Source organism: Drosophila pseudoobscura, chromosome 3 (assembly GCF_009870125.1).
Source record: "Drosophila pseudoobscura strain MV-25-SWS-2005 chromosome 3, UCI_Dpse_MV25, whole genome shotgun sequence".
NCBI classification, from domain to species: domain Eukaryota; kingdom Metazoa; phylum Arthropoda; class Insecta; order Diptera; family Drosophilidae; genus Drosophila; species Drosophila pseudoobscura.
Genome location: NC_046680.1, coordinates 17,751,788 through 17,771,753, shown reverse-complemented (window position 1 = coordinate 17,771,753; position 19,966 = coordinate 17,751,788). Strand labels below are relative to the sequence as shown.

The 19,966-nt window shown below is 44.0% G+C and overlaps 4 protein-coding genes across 5 annotated transcripts; 3 read left to right on the top strand and 1 right to left on the bottom strand.

Annotated features, from left to right (window-relative positions):
* The first annotated feature begins 1,699 nt into the window (after positions 1–1,699).
* On the top strand, positions 1,700–2,583 carry LOC6898781 (uncharacterized). The gene is made up of 2 exons (XM_002138722.3): positions 1,700–2,138; positions 2,200–2,583. The coding sequence occupies exons 1-2, from the start codon at positions 1,761–1,763 to the stop codon at positions 2,353–2,355; spliced, it is 534 nt and encodes a 177-aa protein (XP_002138758.2). The 5' UTR covers positions 1,700–1,760; the 3' UTR covers positions 2,356–2,583.
* A 370-nt stretch (positions 2,584–2,953) lies between these two features.
* Positions 2,954–3,938, bottom strand: Tmem18 (transmembrane protein 18). The gene is made up of 4 exons (XM_001361514.4): positions 3,636–3,938; positions 3,443–3,560; positions 3,196–3,344; positions 2,954–3,137 (listed from the first exon to the last, which is right to left on the bottom strand). Exons 1-4 carry the CDS (start codon positions 3,693–3,695, stop codon positions 3,018–3,020), a joined length of 447 nt encoding a protein of 148 aa, XP_001361551.2. The 5' UTR covers positions 3,696–3,938; the 3' UTR covers positions 2,954–3,017.
* A 521-nt stretch (positions 3,939–4,459) lies between these two features.
* On the top strand, positions 4,460–8,518 carry DUBAI (Deubiquitinating apoptotic inhibitor). Its single transcript, XM_001361513.4, has 4 exons — positions 4,460–5,985; positions 6,054–6,385; positions 6,454–7,240; positions 7,316–8,518. The coding sequence occupies exons 1-4, from the start codon at positions 5,143–5,145 to the stop codon at positions 7,838–7,840; spliced, it is 2,487 nt and encodes an 828-aa protein (XP_001361550.2). The 5' UTR covers positions 4,460–5,142; the 3' UTR covers positions 7,841–8,518.
* Positions 8,519–11,184: 2,666 nt separating this feature from the next.
* Positions 11,185–19,922, top strand: Pdk (pyruvate dehydrogenase kinase). Of its 2 annotated transcripts, none has more exons than XM_004444335.3 (6): positions 11,185–12,024; positions 17,070–17,277; positions 17,342–17,532; positions 17,600–18,174; positions 18,241–18,339; positions 19,601–19,922. In XM_004444335.3, the coding sequence occupies exons 1-6, from the start codon at positions 11,901–11,903 to the stop codon at positions 19,673–19,675; spliced, it is 1,272 nt and encodes a 423-aa protein (XP_004444392.3). In that variant the 5' UTR covers positions 11,185–11,900; the 3' UTR covers positions 19,676–19,922. The 2 variants fall into 2 exon arrangements, with proteins under 2 accessions (XP_004444392.3, XP_033234285.1); XM_033378394.1 differs by lacking the exon at positions 19,601–19,922 and adding an exon at positions 19,430–19,571 and having other exon boundaries at positions 11,186–12,024.
* The last annotated feature ends 44 nt before the right edge of the window (positions 19,923–19,966 follow it).

Below are 19,966 nucleotides of genomic sequence, written 5' to 3'. Positions count from 1 at the left end.
ACATATTCCTTGTTTATGATATTCGGTTTAATATTACTAGCTAGGACTAGTATTAGCCGATAAATGAATCAATAATTTTTTTGTCTATAATATTGGCTAATTTTAAATACTCCCTTTATTTTTTTGGGTTGTGTCTAAAACAAGGATTGAACAAAAAACGTCAACAAAAAATGTAAGAAATTGAGCCAATTTTGTTATTGTTGTTTTGAAACACAACCGCGAAAGAGCAACGTTTGAAGAGAGCAAAAAGAGCCGAGTGGTGCGCGCCAAATAGAAATTGTTTGAAAGTAATGAACGACAAGAATTTAAATGCAATCCATTGGAATGAATGATGCACGGAAGCACGATTTGAGATAGCGAAAATTCAAAAAAACTACGTATAGAAGTTTCTATATCTTTTCTTCTTAAATATACCTAAAAAAAAATTAAATTTAATAGATTTATGAAATTGGTCACCCTGACGCTCGCTCTCTTGGATTTTTGGTTTTGGCGCAGCGCAGCGACGTCGACGTCGTCAAGACAACAACAATTCTGACATACGTTACTCGTTACTGGTTATAATGTGGTATATAAGAGGTATTAATGGGTGGAAGAAGATGGTAAGGAAAAACAGACCGAAAAATGCAACGAGTGCAAGGTAAAATCCACCCATTTTGCTTAATATGTCCTAAACATGAGGTGAGGTTTAATTGCAATTTTTCTTGGCTGTTTTTGACTGTTATCCGTACCCGTTTTTTAAAGCCCATTCAAAATTACAACTCATTTTTTCGTTGCAGGAGAGAGTAGCAGTGTGCCCGGCTAGCCCTTAGAAATACCATAAATATACCGATGAAAAAACAAACTTAGCTCTTTTTACCGCCCTCTATTTAAACAGATAAACAGCTGGAGTAAATTTGCGCCAAATCCTGTTTGTGAATTCTTCTTGTAGATTCATCCTATTCTTCCTCTTTACTTACAAAGAAAAACCACGATATATTTCCCTGAACTGCGCTAAAGTTCTTGAAGATTCGTAATTTTTGTGGAGAGTATTTCAATACACAAACAAACAACGTCAACAAAAATATTCCTTTTATACGCTGTACTAAAAATGAGAAAGGAGTACAGTTGATTTTTCCCTTTTCTGTAACTTGAATTTTCTATATTTCAAACTTAAACGGGGGGCAACAGCGTTTAGGAAGCAATTACGTTAAAATTTACTGAACTGGAACTTCCAAAAATCGAATTTCTTCATAATTCGAATGAAAATATTGGCGCCGTCATCTTGCAAGGGTTATATTGGGGTCTACAATGAGGTTTTTGAACACAGTTTCCTTCAGATGACGACATCATGGACACTTATACCTCCCAGTAGGAAGCGTTTCCGACCCCATAAAGTATATATATTTTTGATCAGCATAAATAGCCTAGTCGATATAGCCATGTCAATCAAATATTTTTAAGATAATAAAAAACTAAAAACGCAAATTGACGAATCTGGATCAGATATGATTATTAATAGAGCCAGAATACATAAATCAACTTTCGGTTGCTACACAACGCCGTCCATGCCCTCATTTTCTGTCTCTCTCACACACTCTTTGTCGGGAATTACGTGCGTAGCTGCGAAACTGCGTGGATATTAGTTCAAGTCACTAATATCTGATCGAAAGGCAGTTAGTGACAGTTCAACGATCAAATTAGGAGGTAATGATTTTACTGTGCAAAAACGAATTCCTCCCTGCGATCGAAAAAAAATTCATTTTGAGAATAAACCTTCACCCATGAAGTTCTCAGTAATATCGGTGCTCCTGGCATGTGCCATAATGGCGACTATCGGAGACATTCGGACTCAACATAAAAACATTACATGCGAAACACTGGATCCATCGTATGCGGTGATTCCTGTATGTCGCCTGAAGGAGCTGCGGCCTGGCATTATCGGAGCTAATCTCCACATGAAAATCCTTAAACTACCAATTCGGAAGGTGTCAGTCAACTTCAGCGTCTGGAGGAAACTCACCGGCTACCATCCTTTCCTGTTTAACGTTACCTTGAACTTTTGCCACTACATGAAGCACCCGAATCCCCTTCATGTCTTCTACTACTTCTATGGGGCCATGTTGCCCTTCATCAATATGAATCACACTTGCCCCATCAATGTGAGTGCTCCGATTGAATTATCCTCATGTTTGACTCTCCTTTTGCTCTGGCTCTTTGCAGCACGATGTTATTCTGAAAGACTTTGTTTTGGATGATCAAATGTTCTCCAAAGTGCCCGTACCCAAAGGGAGCTACATGTTCATTATCAAATTCATCACCGAGGGTGTGTGGAGAGGCACAGTTCACTCCTACTTGGACATTAATGTGGACGACTAAAATCAAATTAAGCCTGATTAAAATTGTGTTTTGGAAAATTATAAATTTTTCATCACATCTGGATGCTGAACAGGCTTTGAGTGTTGCATCTTTCCCCGCTAAAAATGTATTCAAATTTCATTAAGATCAGTAGTAAATACAATAGAATCTATCGTGCGACACCGCAAGGCTAGCAGAGATCAGTGACGTCCCATTTGTGATCGAAAAGAGAGTTACAGGTGGGGGTATGACAGAATTTGGGAAATATTAGTGACACTTGACTGCCTTCTGAAAGGTGCGCTGTGGACTATCGCCGCGACTACATTTATACCCGATAATCAGTCAGTATGGCTCCACTCCGCCAGGGGGCCCACATCATGCATGACAATGAATGTGTAAGGGAGAGAGACGGACATGGCTCAATCGACTCAATCGATATTGATGACGGTCCGCACAAATGTGGTTCCATTTTAAGGCATCCGCTTTGAAGCTGTCCTAATTCCGCTGGACGCCACTGTTGCTTCCGCCGCTTCTAATGATGCCAAGCGCCACCTGGTGAACAAAAAATGAGCCACAATCGACTAGTAATCGACATTCACAAAAATGAGCGGGAGAAAAATAAACTTAAAATGTATTTGGTTTTTACAGCTCTTTCAAATTGTATATGACAATTCTGTTAAATGCTATTCCGCCTTGAGGCGTTGCGCATCCGGTGGGTTCCTGTGCTGCTGTCGCACGCGCTCCTTTATTTGGGCCGTCTTCAGAACGACCATCAGTTGTGTGGAATTATATAGCCATGTGCCCTAAAAATATACTCTATAGAAGACATTTCGTGGCTTTCTAGTAATCCTCTGCACTCACAATTATCAGCATGCAATTCAGCAAAATGGGAATGGAGAAAACCGTCGATATAAACAGGCCATTGCTGTCAAAGTACTGCTGTCTGAAGAAGGAGCTCCAGTTACGTGCCGCATACTCATTGATACTTTCGCTGAAATAGACCGCCGACACTGAAAAACGAAACAGAAGTTAAGTTGCAGATTGTGCGGGAATCGGGTGACGCGACGTGTACATCGCACAGGGAAATTAAATGGAAATCTCAACGTACAAAGTACCAGGAAAAGAACAACTTGAATATTGTTGTGGCTCCTGCTGAGTAGGGCCGTAGTGGTGGTGAGCAGGTGCAACAAAATCAATCCAATAAGCCAGGGATCCCTCCAATCGATCTGAAACAAAAATATTCCACCCAAAGAGTCGGCAAGTTGTATGCGAAAGTAGAGCCACCAGAAAATCTTACTCACGCTCAACAGGAAGTTCCAATACCCGGTGATTTCGCTAACTTCAAAATGTCCTGGATGCATTTTGGCGAATGATTCTCCGTACCAAATTTAGAAACTCCGAAGAAATTTAAAGCAAATACAGCTCGAGCTTGACAGTCACAAGGCGACGCCTGTGTTGCTGGCAGTCACACGTTCAAGCCGAAACACGATCGAATTATCAAATTCACTTACACTTGTCACCACTTTTCTTGGAGATTCTATTTGATTTTTCGTTTTAGAATAACAAGAGAAAAAATATTCCATTTGCCAGCTCACAACAGAAAAATTTATTTACATTTAATTTCTTGTGAGGTGCCAATCGATAGCTAGTGCAGCCCTGGTGCGTCGCGCCCGCTGACACATCAAAAATATAATAACGCGTTTCGAGACCAGATGCAAATAGGTAAAAATTTCACCAATCTATTAAATTTTTTTCAACGGTATATAGAAATCCAATAAAAGCAAGTATTTAGAATAGGCTAGTCAAGTTGAAAATTGATTCATTAATCGTAAAAAATTATGTGGGCATGGCTAAATGTGCTATATAGCTGGGAATATTCGACGGAATATCAAAATCGAGTAATATGGTTACCAATCCGTGAAGGAGAACGATTAACCCATTATAAGCCAAGGGGGTATTTTTATATTCCATCGAAAATAATGAAAATTTAATAATTGTAGCGTAGCTCAGGTGACGTGTTTATCTTTTTAATTCTGAAGAAAGATGGCATGGATCTATAAGAGGAATTCACAATCAGTACTATTTACCTTAACATATACCTCATGTCGTTGAACTGTCTAAATAGGTGGGCTGAGTGGGCTAAGTTCGATTTGTCATCGACATACGGTATTTCTGAGTATCAGACGGGTGAAACTATCGAAGTCACAAAGAAAATAATCCAAATTGTAGTTAAATCGGGAGAAAATAGCGTCATAAACTTGTGTGCCGTTAAACTAACGTCTTACAATCCAATATAAAGGAAACAAGATTCGGGAACAAAAACGGGCCGCAAAGAAAATAGCGAGGCGAAGCGAGTGCGTCTATCAGGCACTTCACTCGGATGTTGCACGGTCTACAAAATTTCTTGTGCATCACGGTCTGTGGCAGGCGCCGTCGATCAGCAGTGACAGTGGCAATTTCTGCGACGTTGAAGTTTTCCAGCCCCCAAATCACAGAGACGACATTTCTGTCCGCCTAAGGCGTTGCTCCTCCGCTCGGACCTGCGGATTGGACTCTTGGCGACTCGATGAGTGCTTGTTGTGGTTGAAAGGTCACTCAGTAACAACGACACGTAACGCCGAGAGGTTCAAGGACACGCGGCGCAGACGTCGCGCAGAGTGTCGACGGCCTCGAAACAGCCGCAGCGCCCGCGAAAAGCAGAAGTCGAAGACCAACGCCCGCTGGGGGCTGAGAAGTTGCTCCAGGCATTCGAATCGGGTATCCATCTGGACAAAAGCCCAAACGAGGTTCCTGTTCACAGCCGCGGCCATGGCTGTCAAGCAGAACAACAGCGAGCCCAACGAAGCCACCGATGGGGTCAACTCTGCCTCCGGCGGTGCCTCAAACGGCGCCATGCCAGCCAATGGTAAGCAACCAGCAGCCAACAACATAAAGATCTCCGACGATGGTGGCGGCGCCGCTGGCGCCGAGAGCATGGACACGAATGGCACCAGCCCCAGCGAGACAAGCGAGGATGCCGGCCAACTGAACACAGTCACCAAGCGAGACATACAGGCGCTGCTCAGCACTCTGCAGAGCCTCGATCAGTCGGACAGGGGGCATATGCTGAACGTATACGAGCGGATTATCATCAAGCTGGGGCGCATGAAGCCGGGCAGTAAGAGCGACGATCTCCTGCGCTTCAAGGAGGAGGCGGTGAATTTGGGCAACATCCTTGCCAGTGCAAGTGAGAAGAACTACCTCATGTTCTTCCTTCGCGTCGTCTACGAACTGATCACAAAGTCCGGCGAGGCGGGCCCCTCCTATGCGGTGGCCGTTGTCTTTCAGCTGTTCAGTACTCCGCTCATCAGTGAGGCTGTGCAATCGCTGCTGGACACGAATGTCCACGACTCGAGCATACGCAAGACGGTGGTCCTGCTGTGTGAATGGATCTGTGTGTGCAACTTCTGCCCGAACCTCAATATGTGGGTCATGGCCCTGTTGACAGGCCTTCGCAATCAGGGCAAGCATGTGCTCCTCGATGACATTTCCCTGGACGCCATCGAAAAGCTCTTCAAAGCGCTAATACTACCCGCCATGCGCCCCAAGGCGGCTCCGATAGTGTTCCACATGCTGTCGACCATCAATCAGACACCCGAAATATTCCGCAAGGTAATGTCATGGATCATGGATCACGGATCACGGATAAACAATTCCTTTTATCATACCCTCTCCTGTAGATATTGCCACGTGTACCCCAGGTGCTGAACTTTCTGAAGCAGCAGTCCAACAGCACGGACGAATTCGGAGCGGAGACTCGCCAGTGCATGCAGCAGCTGGTCGATCTAACCAGTGCCCTAATGCTGCGCTTCAACGAAAACAGCGATCTCTATGCATCCGTGAGGATTGCCATGCAGATGTATGAGCCGTCGCCAAACTGCGGGGCTATGGCCCGGGCCATGCAGGAGAACGCCATGCCCGCGGGACGACGCAATGCAAGGGTGGGACTGGTGAATCTCGGCAACACGTGCTACATGAACAGCGTACTCCAGGCCCTGGCCATGACCAGCGAGTAAGTTCATCGTTCATCTAGAAATCCATGTTCCCTGGGATTCTGTTGATCCTCTGTTTCTCTCTCAGTTTCAGCCGCCAGATACTGCTGGTCCAGAGCGATTCTTTGCTGCTGCTGAAGGTGCAGCAACAGATAGCCCTTATGCACCACTCGATGCGGTGTGAGCTGACACCAACGCGCGTGTTGAACGCCGCAAGGCCGCCGGGCTTCACACAGGGTCTGCAGCAGGACAGCTCCGAGTTCCTAGGCTATTTGCTCGACCTGCTGCACGAACAGGAGATCAACAAAGTTGGAGGCCACAGTCTGCATGGCAATGACGTCGATGCCCCGGGCGAGCTAAACGATGAGATTCTGTCCAGCGGAGTCATACCCTACAACAGCCATGACCGCGAGCTCGCCGGCAGCAGCACCAGTGCCAGTCACAAGCCCACTTCGACACCCACCAAAGGCACAAATAGCTCACAGCAACAGCAGCCAAAGAAGCCAAAATCAACCATTGACAAGACGTTCACCGGCAAGCTGTCGACGACGTACAATTGTTCGGACTGCAGCTGGGAGAGCCACAACGAGGACAGCTTCCGTGAGCTGCAGCTATCGTTTCCGGACGACAAGGACGACTGCAGTGCCACCAATTATTCGGTGCAGGACCTGATCGAGTACTACTGCTCGCCGGAGAAGCTTGACGGGGAGAATCAGTACTTCTGTCCCCGCTGCGAGAAGCTCTGCGATGCCGATCGCCGCATCGGGGTGACAGAGGCGCCACGCAATCTCGTCCTGACTCTCAAGCAGTTCAAGTACGATCAGAAGTACCATTTTCGCACCAAGCTAATGCACAAGGTGTTTCACGATGAGAGTGTGAGTACACGCATGGGCATGCGGAATTGCCACGAGACTGCAGAACTGTACACTAACTTGCTTTGCCCTCCACAGCTCGTGGTTAAGATATGCTCAACCGATTCGCTGCAGGAGCAGTCAGCAGTTTACTATGAGATGTACGCAGGCGTGGTGCATTCGGGCTACCACATGGACTCCGGCCATTACTTCACCTTCGCCGCTGACCAGTCCAGGAACTGGTACAAGTTCAACGACAGCATTGTGACCTCTTCGCAGTCCGAGGAATTGCACAACCTCACCTCGCCCAACACCCCCTACATACTCTTCTACAAGATGTGCGGCCGCTCGCACGAGTCCGAGATGGTGTCGGTGCCCCAAGTCCCACCGCTCACCCTGGAGGAGCTGCCGAGCCCACTTCGCGACTATGTGAAGAAGGACAATCGGGCGTACAGCGAGGAAGTGCGCTCACAGCGCTTCCAGGGCAGCAACGGAACCAACGGGCATGGACTCCTGACGCGCAACGACTATGACGGCGACGATGAGGATGATCGTGCCCCACCGCCCTCAGGCGGCTGTGGTGGCAACGACCTGGGCATGAATGTGAATCGCTTCGTCTACTGAGGCGGGAGCGGAGGAGGAGGAGCAGGAAGTGGTGCGGACGCCGGCGCAGCTGGAGTCGTGGAGGAGGGGAGGAAGGCAGGCAACTGGAGCAAAAACATATATGTCTAATTTATAATCACGCGCATGCTAAACTTAATGTTATATATATACATATATTCCCAGTACATATATTGATATATACCGATGTATATATCTTGCCACAGACGCGGTACAACAGTGAGTGTGTGTGTGTGTGTAAGAGTGTGTATGTGTATTTATGTATAAGCTATCTCCTTCCCCCTCGCTTCTTTCTGGAAGCCTGCGGTTCCATTGTTGTCCATGTTCCTTAAACCGTAGGGCTGTCCTCCTCAAACGACCCCAACCCAACCCAACCCGACCCCCATCCGACACACACAAACTACTACGTACGAAGTATTTCATTTACATTTACAAAATTGTTATGATTTTTTTTGTTTTTGTTAACACAAACCTAGCTTTAGGACGGAGCATATATGCGTACGCGAAGAAAACCGAACATATAAAACATACACAGATGACTATGAAATCCATCTGAATTAGCCAGAGAAGAATTATATACACATACCAGAGCGCGGAAGCTGCAACCAAAACCAAACCCAACCCAACGCGACCTCCATCTCTGGCCAGAAGAATCTATTAAACCAACCCATCCTGTATGCACTTTTCCTTAGTTTCCTTAGTTATCTCGAGATTTGGAATTGAGAGGATGGAATGATCCGAGCAGGTGCAGGGGCTGGGCTGACTGGCAGCTGCAGCTATAGGATTTGTATAAATAGTTTGGCGGGAGTGCATTGAATCCTATCCAAATTGTATTACCGTTTGTTCTTGAACTTTAATTTAAAACGAATTATGCATCTCCTTAAGATCTGGTGAGCAGAGAAAAACGATTTTAGTTTCTTGAATATTATTGCAATTAAATTGGAATAATTTCAATGACGATAACCAAAATCTATACTATACTATATGTTATAAGTGTATTAATAAAAAAAAAAAGAAAAACCCAAAAGAAACGAGGGGGAACGTTGTGAGTTGCTGCGGACACCGCAACTCTACGGTTATACCCGATACTAAGTCAGTATGGCTCTCCTCCGGCAGACGCCGCTAATATTTAACGACACGACAAAGAGTGCGTGCGAGAGAGACAGAAAATCAGTCTGAGCGTGACGTCGGGCGCTGCGTAGCCACTGCAAATTGATTTGTTCCTTTTGGCTATAAAAATGATCTGACCTGATCCAGAATCAGCAATCTGATAGATATGGTCGTTATCTATGATTCTGCGTTTTTAGTTTTCTCAAATCTGAAATATTGTGGATGCAACAGATTTTCGTCCTTTGTGTGGGCGGAAGGGGGTGGGGCGAAATTTTGAGATACACGTTTTATAGTGAGATCCAAGAGGAGTGCGGATTCCAAATTTGGTTACTCTAGCGTTAATAGTCTCTGAGATTTGTGAATATCCCCAGATTTGCATCCTTTGCGGGGGCGGAAGGGGGTGTGGCGAAATTTTGAAACAAACTCGTCTCGGTCTGATATATTAGGAGTGTGGATACCAAATTTGGTTGCTCTAGCTTTTATAGTCTCTGAGATCTAGGCGCTAATGTTTTACTCTAAGCAAAGCCGCCTATGCTACGTGTGTGTTAGAGAGAGACAGGGCGAGAAAAAATGAAATTGTTTTCTTGATGCTGGCTATAATAATAATACGATCCAATTCAGATTCTGCAGTCTAAAAGATATGGTCATTCTCTACGATTCTGCGTTTTTGGTTTTATCGTATCTTGAAAATTGTGGATGCTACAGATTTTCGCCCTTTTTGGGGGCGGAAGTGGGCGGGGCAAAGTTTTGAAATATTTTTGTAGCAGTGACATATCACAGAAGTCTGGATCCAAAACATCGTTGCTCTAGCTCTTATAGTCTTTGAGCATTAGGCGCTGAAGGGGACGGACAGACGGACAGACGGACAGACGGACGGACGGACAGACGGACAGACAGACATGGCTCAATCGACTCGGCTATTGATGCTGATCAAGAATATATATACTTTATGGGGTCGGAAACGATTCCTTCTGGACGTTACACACATCCACTTTTACCACAAATCTAATATACCCCAATACTCATTTTGAGTATCGGGTATAAAAATGGAAATGTAAATTATTACTAAAACTACAGCAGCGCGGGGACCTAAATTAACATAATGTAACAATATGTCACCGATATTATTATATGTCACCGATGCCATACCTCTTAAATAATTATACCATGCTGCTGAATTCGAGAGCTTTTGCGCCGGGTTCATTTGAGTCGGAACTGGTTCATGGTGTATTTACGGTATATCGGTGGTATTTTTGTCAATTTCATCAATCTATTAATTTAATTTTCAATTTTATATAGAATTCCAATAAATGCAAGTATTTCGAATAGGCCAATCATGTATAGAATTGATTCATCAATCGAACAAAATTAAGTGGGCGTGGCTAAATGTTCTATATAGATAGTATTATTCAACGGAACAAAGAATATGAGGAATTGGTCGTTTTTTTTAATTCGCCGCAGTTCGCCGCAGTTCGCCCCAGTTCGCTTTAGCAACAATGAGTCTCGTTCCATACACAATGTTGCACCAACATTTTCTTGCAAACCGTTTTTTGGTCAAAATAAAATACATACAGGTAATTAAAAGAAGCAATCTTGTAGAAAATGCATTTATCTATGGGATAAAGCTAAGTGGGCATCTATAGCTTGAAATATAGGCAATACCCGATTCGCCGCAGTTTCGCTATTGCAACAATGAGTCTCATTCCATACACAAACATGTTGCTAATTCCATGCACACATACCCTGGGGGAAATGGATGTTATAGAATTGTGAATACGTTTGTCTTCCAAGGCTCAATAGGTATCAGGATCGAGATAAATATACACAAGATACTAATAATACACATGAATAAGTCAAAAACATATCAATTTGAGAAAAGGTCTTAATAAATTGCGTTTGATCTACATATAAAATTAACGAAATAGGGTGCACAAAGGCCTATACACGCATCATGTCTTTAAATACCAGCAACATTGCGACTGATTTTTTGTTGAACTATTTTGTTCAAACCTTTTTTTACAATAAATACAATAAAAGCAAGGACTAAAAACTAACCAATTGTATAGAAAATTGATGCTTTAATTGGATAAAATTATGTGGGCATGGCTAAATGTTCTATATAGCTAGTAATATTCGACGGAATATCAAAAACGAGGAATATGTAAATAGAACTTGAATTCGTCAGTATATTCACGGTATATTTTGAAAATAAGGCGGTATATTTTGGTATATTTCTGAGGGTCGGACCGTATATTTTAACGATAAATGGGGGCTGTGGGGCTCGAATTCACAACGTTGGGGCCCAGCTGTAGCAGACAAAATAGTCAATCGTGAGAAGTGTTCAGTACGCGCGCCGCACAATAAACATTGCAAATACCGTACAAAACATCTCTCCGCATCCCGCGCTTATAATTACTTTTATGGCGCATCAGCGGCAACAAAGACGACGCCCCACCACGGCCCCCACAGCCATCAAAAGCCATCAGCAGGAAAGCCGCAGCCACTGTATTAGCAGCTAACACTGGCACACATCATTGCGTTTAAACAAATATTTTGCCACCATTTTGCACCGTCTTGGAGCTAAAGCTCCCCATTGATTTATTGGACCAAGCTGAGGAAGTACCGCAAGACATTGCCAGCTGTTGTGAGAGCAGAGAGAAGGAGAACGAGAGAGAGAGAGATAGAGAGGAAAGTGAATTTTTTGCCGGTCAACGTCCTGCGGTGAGGTGAAGGTGAGCGAAAGGACATTGCGCCTACATACCGGCTTGCCTCCCACGCGCTGAAACACAAACACTCTCACACACGCTCGGTGGTCTACATTGGGGCAAAAACAAAGTTGTTAAAGATAAGCGAAGACCGGTAAACACCCACAACAGCGTAATCGGACTACGCGCCTCCCGCAACCGACAACCAGTAAACACTCACCCCCCCGCGAAGCAACAACACACACGATATGCGCCTGTTCCCGGTACGCCTCTCGGCCGCCTCGTCCTCGATGGCGAGCTTGACCAAAATGCTCGACTTCTACTCGGGCTTCAACCCATCGCCGCTATCCATCAAACAGTTTATGGACTTTGGTGAGTCTGATTAAATATTAATTATTCAATGTGATTTGTACAGGCTATAGTTTGACACGTTCTGCTTTGATCTTATCCGATTTCCCTTTCCGCCATTGCATAATCGATAAGCTACTGGCTCGCAAATGGAAAATGTGTATTGGAGGTGGAAAATGCCCTCAAAAGAGTATCAATCGGTAGATTGCGTCAGAATCATATATAGTATTTCCTCTATAGCACGGAATAAATATAAAATTTCACTATACTCGTAGACTTATACTTTTAGAGCTTACAGAAGCACAATTAAGAACAATTTGTTCGATTATCTCCAGAAATGATTCCTCTCAGAGGATTGACGCTACGCGGCTAAACTGCGCAACATTCCCGTTATCTAATGCCCAATTGAATTTTCAATTAAGCAGCTTTTTTCCGTCCCAGCAAACTGTTGATTGTTCACGGGGGGAGCGGGCTTGGGAGAGAGCAGCTCAAACAATTGAATGCCCCGCTCCCGCCCCCGTCGCCTGTTGAACGGAACGGAAGTTGGAATGAGTCAAGTCGTTGTCTCTGAATATATAAACATGTTTTGGCAATGAAATTCTATATGAGTGCTGGGAAAACGGCTTTCCTGCCACCCCACCCCCACAAATTGGACGGCACGTGGCCTTCAATGACGTTTCAATGTCAGCCGACTCTGCTATCCCTGCACAATATTGTTACTCCCATCTAAGCCCCACCACAAACCTGCCCCAATAAGCGAAAGAGCCCAGAAAGCGCTCGAACACACTGACACACACACGCGCGCACACTTACACTGCGTCAGAGCCAGCAGCTGGAGTGCCTTTCATAGCATTCAGGCCTTGTACGCCTCGCGTGCTTAAGGTTCTTTCTACACTGTTCTTGGGGGCTCTGCTCTCTGCTGGTTTGGCTACCGGCTGCTGCCTCGACATAAATGGCAACTGACTTGCACAGACACAAAAGTTAAGCCAAGTGGCAAGTGGCTGGAAACTGAAAATAGCTAAAAGGAGGGCCCAGGCTCTGGAGTACGAGGCCTAAAATACCCTTGCAGATGGCACACATAAATTGAAATTGAGGGCAGAATATGTCATATTCTTGTTTTGTCGATTTTAATCAGACTAAAAGGTATTAAACTACTACTGGAAAAGTCTTCCAAGTCGTCTTCGCAGTCCCTCTGCTGCAAAAATTAAGGTGTTCTGGAACGTTGTGGCAAAATGATATTACCCTGCCTATGCAAGGGTATAAAAATATCTTTTGACGGGCCGAGGGCTTGGGTTGTTTTGGGTTCAGGATACTGTGCTATTATCATCTATATTTAGACTCAAACAAGAGGGTTTTTGTTTTTTTTTTAACTCTTTTCGCTGGTATTCTTTTAAAGGCTTTGTTTGGACTGAATAAACCCCATGACAGGATTCCTTCCTTCCTTCTTCTTTCATAAATTATTAAGTACTCGTACAACCACGTTGGGGTCTCCGACCAACGGCCTTTCACTAGTAAAATAAATACCTAATGTGTGCCGCCTGGGCCCCACTTGAACTTTGATGCCAGGCGCCACAGATAAGGCCTGTTTTGTTTCAATTTGTTTTTGTCGTCAACTGTACCCCGTACTTAATTGTTGTGTACTTTAATGGCTTTACTGCCAGTCTCATATAATTTTGTTAATTTGTGCGGTATATCTATAGATTGGGTATTGTTATTAGTTTATGCCTGAATCACTAACTACTAACATAGTTAGTATACATGTACAATACATGTACGTTTACGTGTGATTCAGGTGAGCCATCGATTAGCGCCTACCGGGCCTGGGGGGCTCCGTTTTCGGTTTTCACGAGCCTGATCTAAGTGTACTGAAGCAGGTATGATCTTAGGGGCTCAATTTAGACAAGGGTACGAAAATTCACGTCTGCTGACGGGCCCCATTTACACTGCCCCTTTTTTGTAGAGGGAGGTGCTGTTTATAGTATTTTTTGTGGCTAATATCTGAAGGTTAGCTTGTGCTATCAATGGAAAATCTTAACAAAAACATAGGTATATTATAATGGGGGCCCGATTCGGGTCTATCTATTGGCACGGCCCAAGTTGATCATGAGCCAATTTTGTGCGTGGGCAGCACAACATTTTTTCTGTGACAAAATACAATATTTTTTATATTTTTTGTCATGTGCTTAAACGTCTAGGGTATACAAGGTATAATGGAAAAATTCTGATGGATCAGATCATACAGTGACCGTATTGGGCAAAGTCCAGGACTCTGTCGGCTCTTCTTAACCCACCCACAATTTGGACTTTGTTTTGGCCAGACCCAAAGACCACACATATGTACATATCTTTCGGCTAGGACTTTGAACCTGCCAGAGAAAAAATAGCAAAAATACATAAACAGCAGACGTCAACAGTTACCGAAAAAGTGGAAAGAACCGCAAAGACGTAGACGCTTCCACACGCGCCGCATTTTGTCCGGTCCGGGGCGAATGTGAGTCAAGTATACTCGAAAGAGGATGGGGGGGAGAGGACAGAGGAGGATAGGGAGAGGGGCTCACACAAAATTGATCCAAATTGAATGCGGAATGACGATGATGATGAGTAGGAGCTGATGCAATAGATGATAGGGATTACAAGGCAAAATAAGTGTTTAGAAGGCGCTGTAGAACAGCTGTTGAGAGGGGGCAGAGTGCAAGCGCGAGGTGTGTCGTCCTCAGCTGTTCTAACAAGTTGCTTTCTTCCTCCATTCCTAATGTAATTGCATTTATCGGCTTGGTAAAGTGTCAAGAGGGGAAGTGGGTGGAAAGCAGGGACAAATGGAATTGCATTCCTTAACGTAATTTCTTCTATTGCGTTCCGAGCGAAGGACGAACATCCGTTTTAATAATTTAATGCGCCACTTGCTATAGAATTCCATCAAAGCAACAACGTTTCCAACCGATAATGCGAGATTCAATTTAAGCTTAATTTCAATTCCATTCAATTCCACCTGGACTGAATGCGTGTGGTGCTAAGCTTTCAATTTACCGGTGCCAACACGCAACCATTTCTCGAGTGGGAAGCTTCTGATTTGTATGGCGGCACTCTGGACTGCGGCAATTATCCAAGTGTGCATTCATATAGTATAAATGATTAGTTCGCTTAATACGTTTTCGATTTATCGCCAATGAAAGTGAGGGCGAGGAGGTCTTATCATCGGCACTGAAGTGAGCGATTCATCAAAGTGTTGGCCAGTGCCCAGACGGAGCAGACAACCCGATCGAGCGAGTTTTGTCTGGTGTTTTCTTTGGCTTTGACGACAACAATCAAGAACGTGTTAAAGATTACAGGCCAGCAGATACAGATATAGAAGGCTAAAAACAAACAAACAACTCAGATGGTGGGAGAAATAGCTCACCGCAAACAAACATCTACGAAAGAGAGCGGAGAAATATGGCAAACAAGCAAACAAAAACAATTCAACGAAAAGCTTTATTTTGAGGTCATATCAGCAATCGGTAACTAGAGGGGCGGACTAGTGGAAGCGAGGGGAGTGTGCGCGTGTGTTCGCTCGCTCTCCAACACAACTTTTTTTTCTCTCTCTCTCTCTTGTTGTGAATCTCGCCCCCTCTGCCAGCGGTTCTGGCAGCTTCTGGCAGGTTCTTTCAAGTGGAATCTTACTTTGTTTTTTCTACTCTCTGAACAGAGAGTACATTGAATTTTACGAGATGTTTGCAACGCATATATTTACATAGATCAGCCTCCATCGATAAATAAGATCAAAATCGAGTGCCTACTAGAGCATCTAGAGCGTTGGCCCCCTAATCTAGCCGGTTTCTTGTTGTTTCCGATTTGATTTTCGGCCCTGTCCATCAGGTTATCGCCTCTCTTTCCGTATTTCTCGGCTAACGATTAGTAACTCGTTTTATTGATTCTGTTTTGTTGGCCCCTTCGTTACAATTGCCTCATAAACAGGGCGGCTCGAGTCTAATTTATGCTTTATACCCATATGTGTGTATATCCAATCTTATATAGTATATCCTTTGTTTTGTTTTCGCTTCGTGACTGGAATTTCAATTAACTGCGACTAATTTTCTGAAAGTGCCCCCTCACCCTCGCACCATCTGGGGTAATTATCAGTATAAATTTTGTGGACTCGGCGGCATAATAATCATTAATGAAACGAAAATACCAAATTTCAGTACAAAAACCTGCCCACAGAAATGGGGGCGTGTTCGACTGGCAGCCGGTCAAGGCCCACGCCCAGGCCCAGGCCCCTTCGATGAGTTCGTTTCGATGGAACGTTATCAGTCGTCTGTACGTGCGCCACAATCGGCTGTTTCTTTCGTTTCTTTTTGTTACGAAACTGTTGACAATGGACAAACAAGCAGAAACAGAGAGAGACACACACACACGCACACAGAGAGAGATACAAAATTGAAAACAAATAAGCGCAAAAGCGAATGCAAAAAACTTGACGGGGGCAAAGTTTTCTGGGGTTTATTTTGTTAATTTCTTCTGCCTCAAGAGCTTTGAACTTAGGAGGAGCTGACACCATACATATACTAAATATATACATATGTATGTATGTAAATATGTATGTATGGATTAGTACATTTGTACCCAAATTGTACGAATATTTAGCTCAAGTACACTCGAGGACTTTGATGATTTATTCAATTGTTTTTAAGTTCAGTCTGAGAACTGAACTGTATTTTTTCTATACGAGAAAGTCTTAAACCGGTTCAAGGGTAATAATGTTTAGTACAATAGAAAAGGAATTCCAATTTGAAAGATTATAATAGTTAGAGAACTATTTATATACATATGTACAGTAAAAACTAATGTATAATGTTTATGTAAATAGATTATAAATACTATGTATCTTATAGACTGATTGCTCGTTTCGTTTCGGCGTGATAGACATAGACTGAGGCATGAGGCTTTCCTTTGTCTGCTCGTGATCGATGCATTTGAGGCGTGACTGCATTGATAAGCCTTCGTCAAACTAATCTAGAGAAACCAATACTAAAAATTAAATAAGATCTTTCCCATTTCTAATCGCAATTCTTGTTTACTTTCCCAATTAGGGCAAAATGCCTGCGAGAAAAAGTCGTACATATTTCTGCGAAAGGAGCTGCCGGTGCGATTGGCCAACATCATGAAGGAGATTGCCCTGCTGCCGGACAATCTGCTGCACACCAGATCCGTCAGCGAGGTGAGCTCCTGGTACGTAAAGAGCTTCGAGGAGGTGCTGGAGTACGAGAAGGCCGATCCCACACACGACAATTTGCACAAGTGAGTCAACAGAGCTTCGAATCGATGCAGGCAATGATTTTAATGGCCCGACTGGCTTTTACAGGTTTGTGCATCATCTGGATCTCATTAGGAATCGGCACAACGATGTGGTGCAGACGATGGCACAGGGCGTCATTGAAATGAAGGAGAACGAGGGCGGCACGGTAGATGCGCCCACCGAGAGCTCCATACAGTACTTTCTCGATCGGCTGTACATGTCGCGCATCAGCATCCGGATGCTGATCAATCAGCACAGTGAGTAGTCGAGGTCTCCCTCAAGATGATCGATCCACTCAGCCATATCCATCCGTTTCCGTTTCAGCTCTGCTCTTTGGAGCGAATCCCCACTCGGGTGGTCGGCACATCGGCTGCCTGGACCCAGCCTGTGACCTGTCGGACGTGGTGCGCGATGCGTATGAGAACGCCCGCTTCCTCTGTGATCAATATTATCTGACGAGTCCAGCGCTGGAAATTCAGGAGTATTGCCGCGAGCCAGAGGGCAACCTGCCCATCCGCACTGTCTACGTGCCCTCGCATTTGTATTACATGCTCTTCGAGCTCTTCAAGAACTCCATGAGAGCTGTGGTGGAGCACCACAATAATGACAACTGCGACACCCTGCCGCCCCTCAAGGTGGCCATCTGCCGCGGCCAGGAAGACATCTGCGTGAAGATCTCCGATCAAGGTGGCGGCATTCCGCGCTCCCAAACTGACCAGCTTTTCAAGTACATGTACAGCACGGCTCCGCAGCCATCCAAGTCGGATCTGCACACGGTTCCTTTGGCCGGCTATGGGTACGGTCTGCCTATATCGCGGCTCTACGCTCGCTACTTCCATGGCGACATAGTGCTGCTCTCGTGCGAGGGCTTCGGCACGGATGCCATAATCTACCTAAAGGTTTGTACAGGAATGTTCTTTGTTCTTGTCGAATGTATACTTAAAAAATCTGTATTTTATTGTCAGGCTCTGTCCGATGAGGCCAACGAGCTGCTGCCCATCTTCAACAAGACGAGCTCCAAGTTCTATCGCGCCACGGTGCCTACGGGCGACTGGTCCAATCAGGTAAAATACGCTAAAAAGAAGAAGACGAGCGCCGTCGTCAGCCAATAGGCGCGTGAGAATGCCAAAAGAAACCGCCTGGCTGTGTAAAGAGTTTGCCCCCATCCCGCATCAATAAAGTCCAATCAAAACCAAACCAAACCGAACCGAACCCAGCAAGCACCCGCAATCGCCTCCAATCCCAGACCCTATCAAGTGAAAAGTGTTTATTTATTCTGTATGTTAATGTTAATGTTAAATACGACTTTTGTTTGTATGTGCCACACCAACCACGTCCCCACCTTTCCCCCAATTGTAATTTTAAACTTTTAATCAGTTTTTGTCATTTAACATTTGACATTCCACAAACATTTTAAACACTCCGAAGCGGGGCCCAAGTTCTGTTTGTTTTTCGAGGCGACGATTGGAGCGGCTACGGCTAAATTGGCTTTAATAATTACGTTTTTAGCAATTAAACACGATCTACAAACATATTTATATATACACTACATATATACACACACACACTCAAATAGCAACAGATGTTTTGAGAAAATTTATGAAAGTAGCTATGTATAATTTGTGGATTTTATTTAGGCTAGAGCCCCAAAACTGCATGCAATAACAAACCACACAATACATTTCTCTTTTTGAGCACACTATTTAAATTTATATATTAAGTGATAAAAGTTTTAAGCAAATAAACTGTTGAAATTATATTTACACACAAAAAAGCAACAAACAAAAAAACACCGATTCTTTATATTTCTGTTTTTATTCATTATTTTTGGTTTATTATGGACTAAATGATACAGCCCCTAGCCACCATAGGATAGCTGTATGATATTATGGGTTCATGTTGATTATATTTGAGATTATTGTAAGGTTTCCGAATGTAATAGACTGTCGGGAAATGCCATTTCTGGAAACTGTTCCGTATTTTACATGCATTTTTCCCATCTTAATTAACTCCCGTCTTTCATTATTTCCCTTAATAACAACTTGTTCCGAACTAAAGCCTTTGTCTGCTTTGATTTTGTTTAATCTGATTTCGTTTTTTAGTTTACCTATACTCTATTTATTTTTCTGCTCTCTAATGATTTATTTCTTTTAGAACTTTTCCAATCGGTGGCGGTATATCTATGGTTTCTTAAAAAATCTATAAGACTGCTTGGAATCAAACCACAACCGAACTATATGGCCGGTTTTGTTTCATTTAGAACACCCTTCTGCCTGCCCTTAGGATCAATATTCGTTGGCCTTATGAAACTCTCTGATTTTCTAGAGCTCCGATATGAATGCCCGACAGCTGTCGGCCACCACACCGAAACGCTACAACGACTTGGTGCAGGATGCCTAAGGCCGATTCCGCGCACGCAGCTGTTAACTGCTACTCAGGTTAAGGACTTACATATGACGATTCAGGAACAACAGCAACAGTTGGATATACAAGGACACACATCACTAGCTCTAGGCAAAGACATTCCCAAACAGCAGCAGTCGCCACTCGTATTCATGGCAGCAACGTTAGTGAACTAAGTTTTCGTGTTGTTATTGAAAATGAAAATCGATGGTAGAAATACATAATGATAATTGTTAAAGATCAACTGGCGACGCGATGGTGTTTTCTTTTAGGCACTACATTTTATTC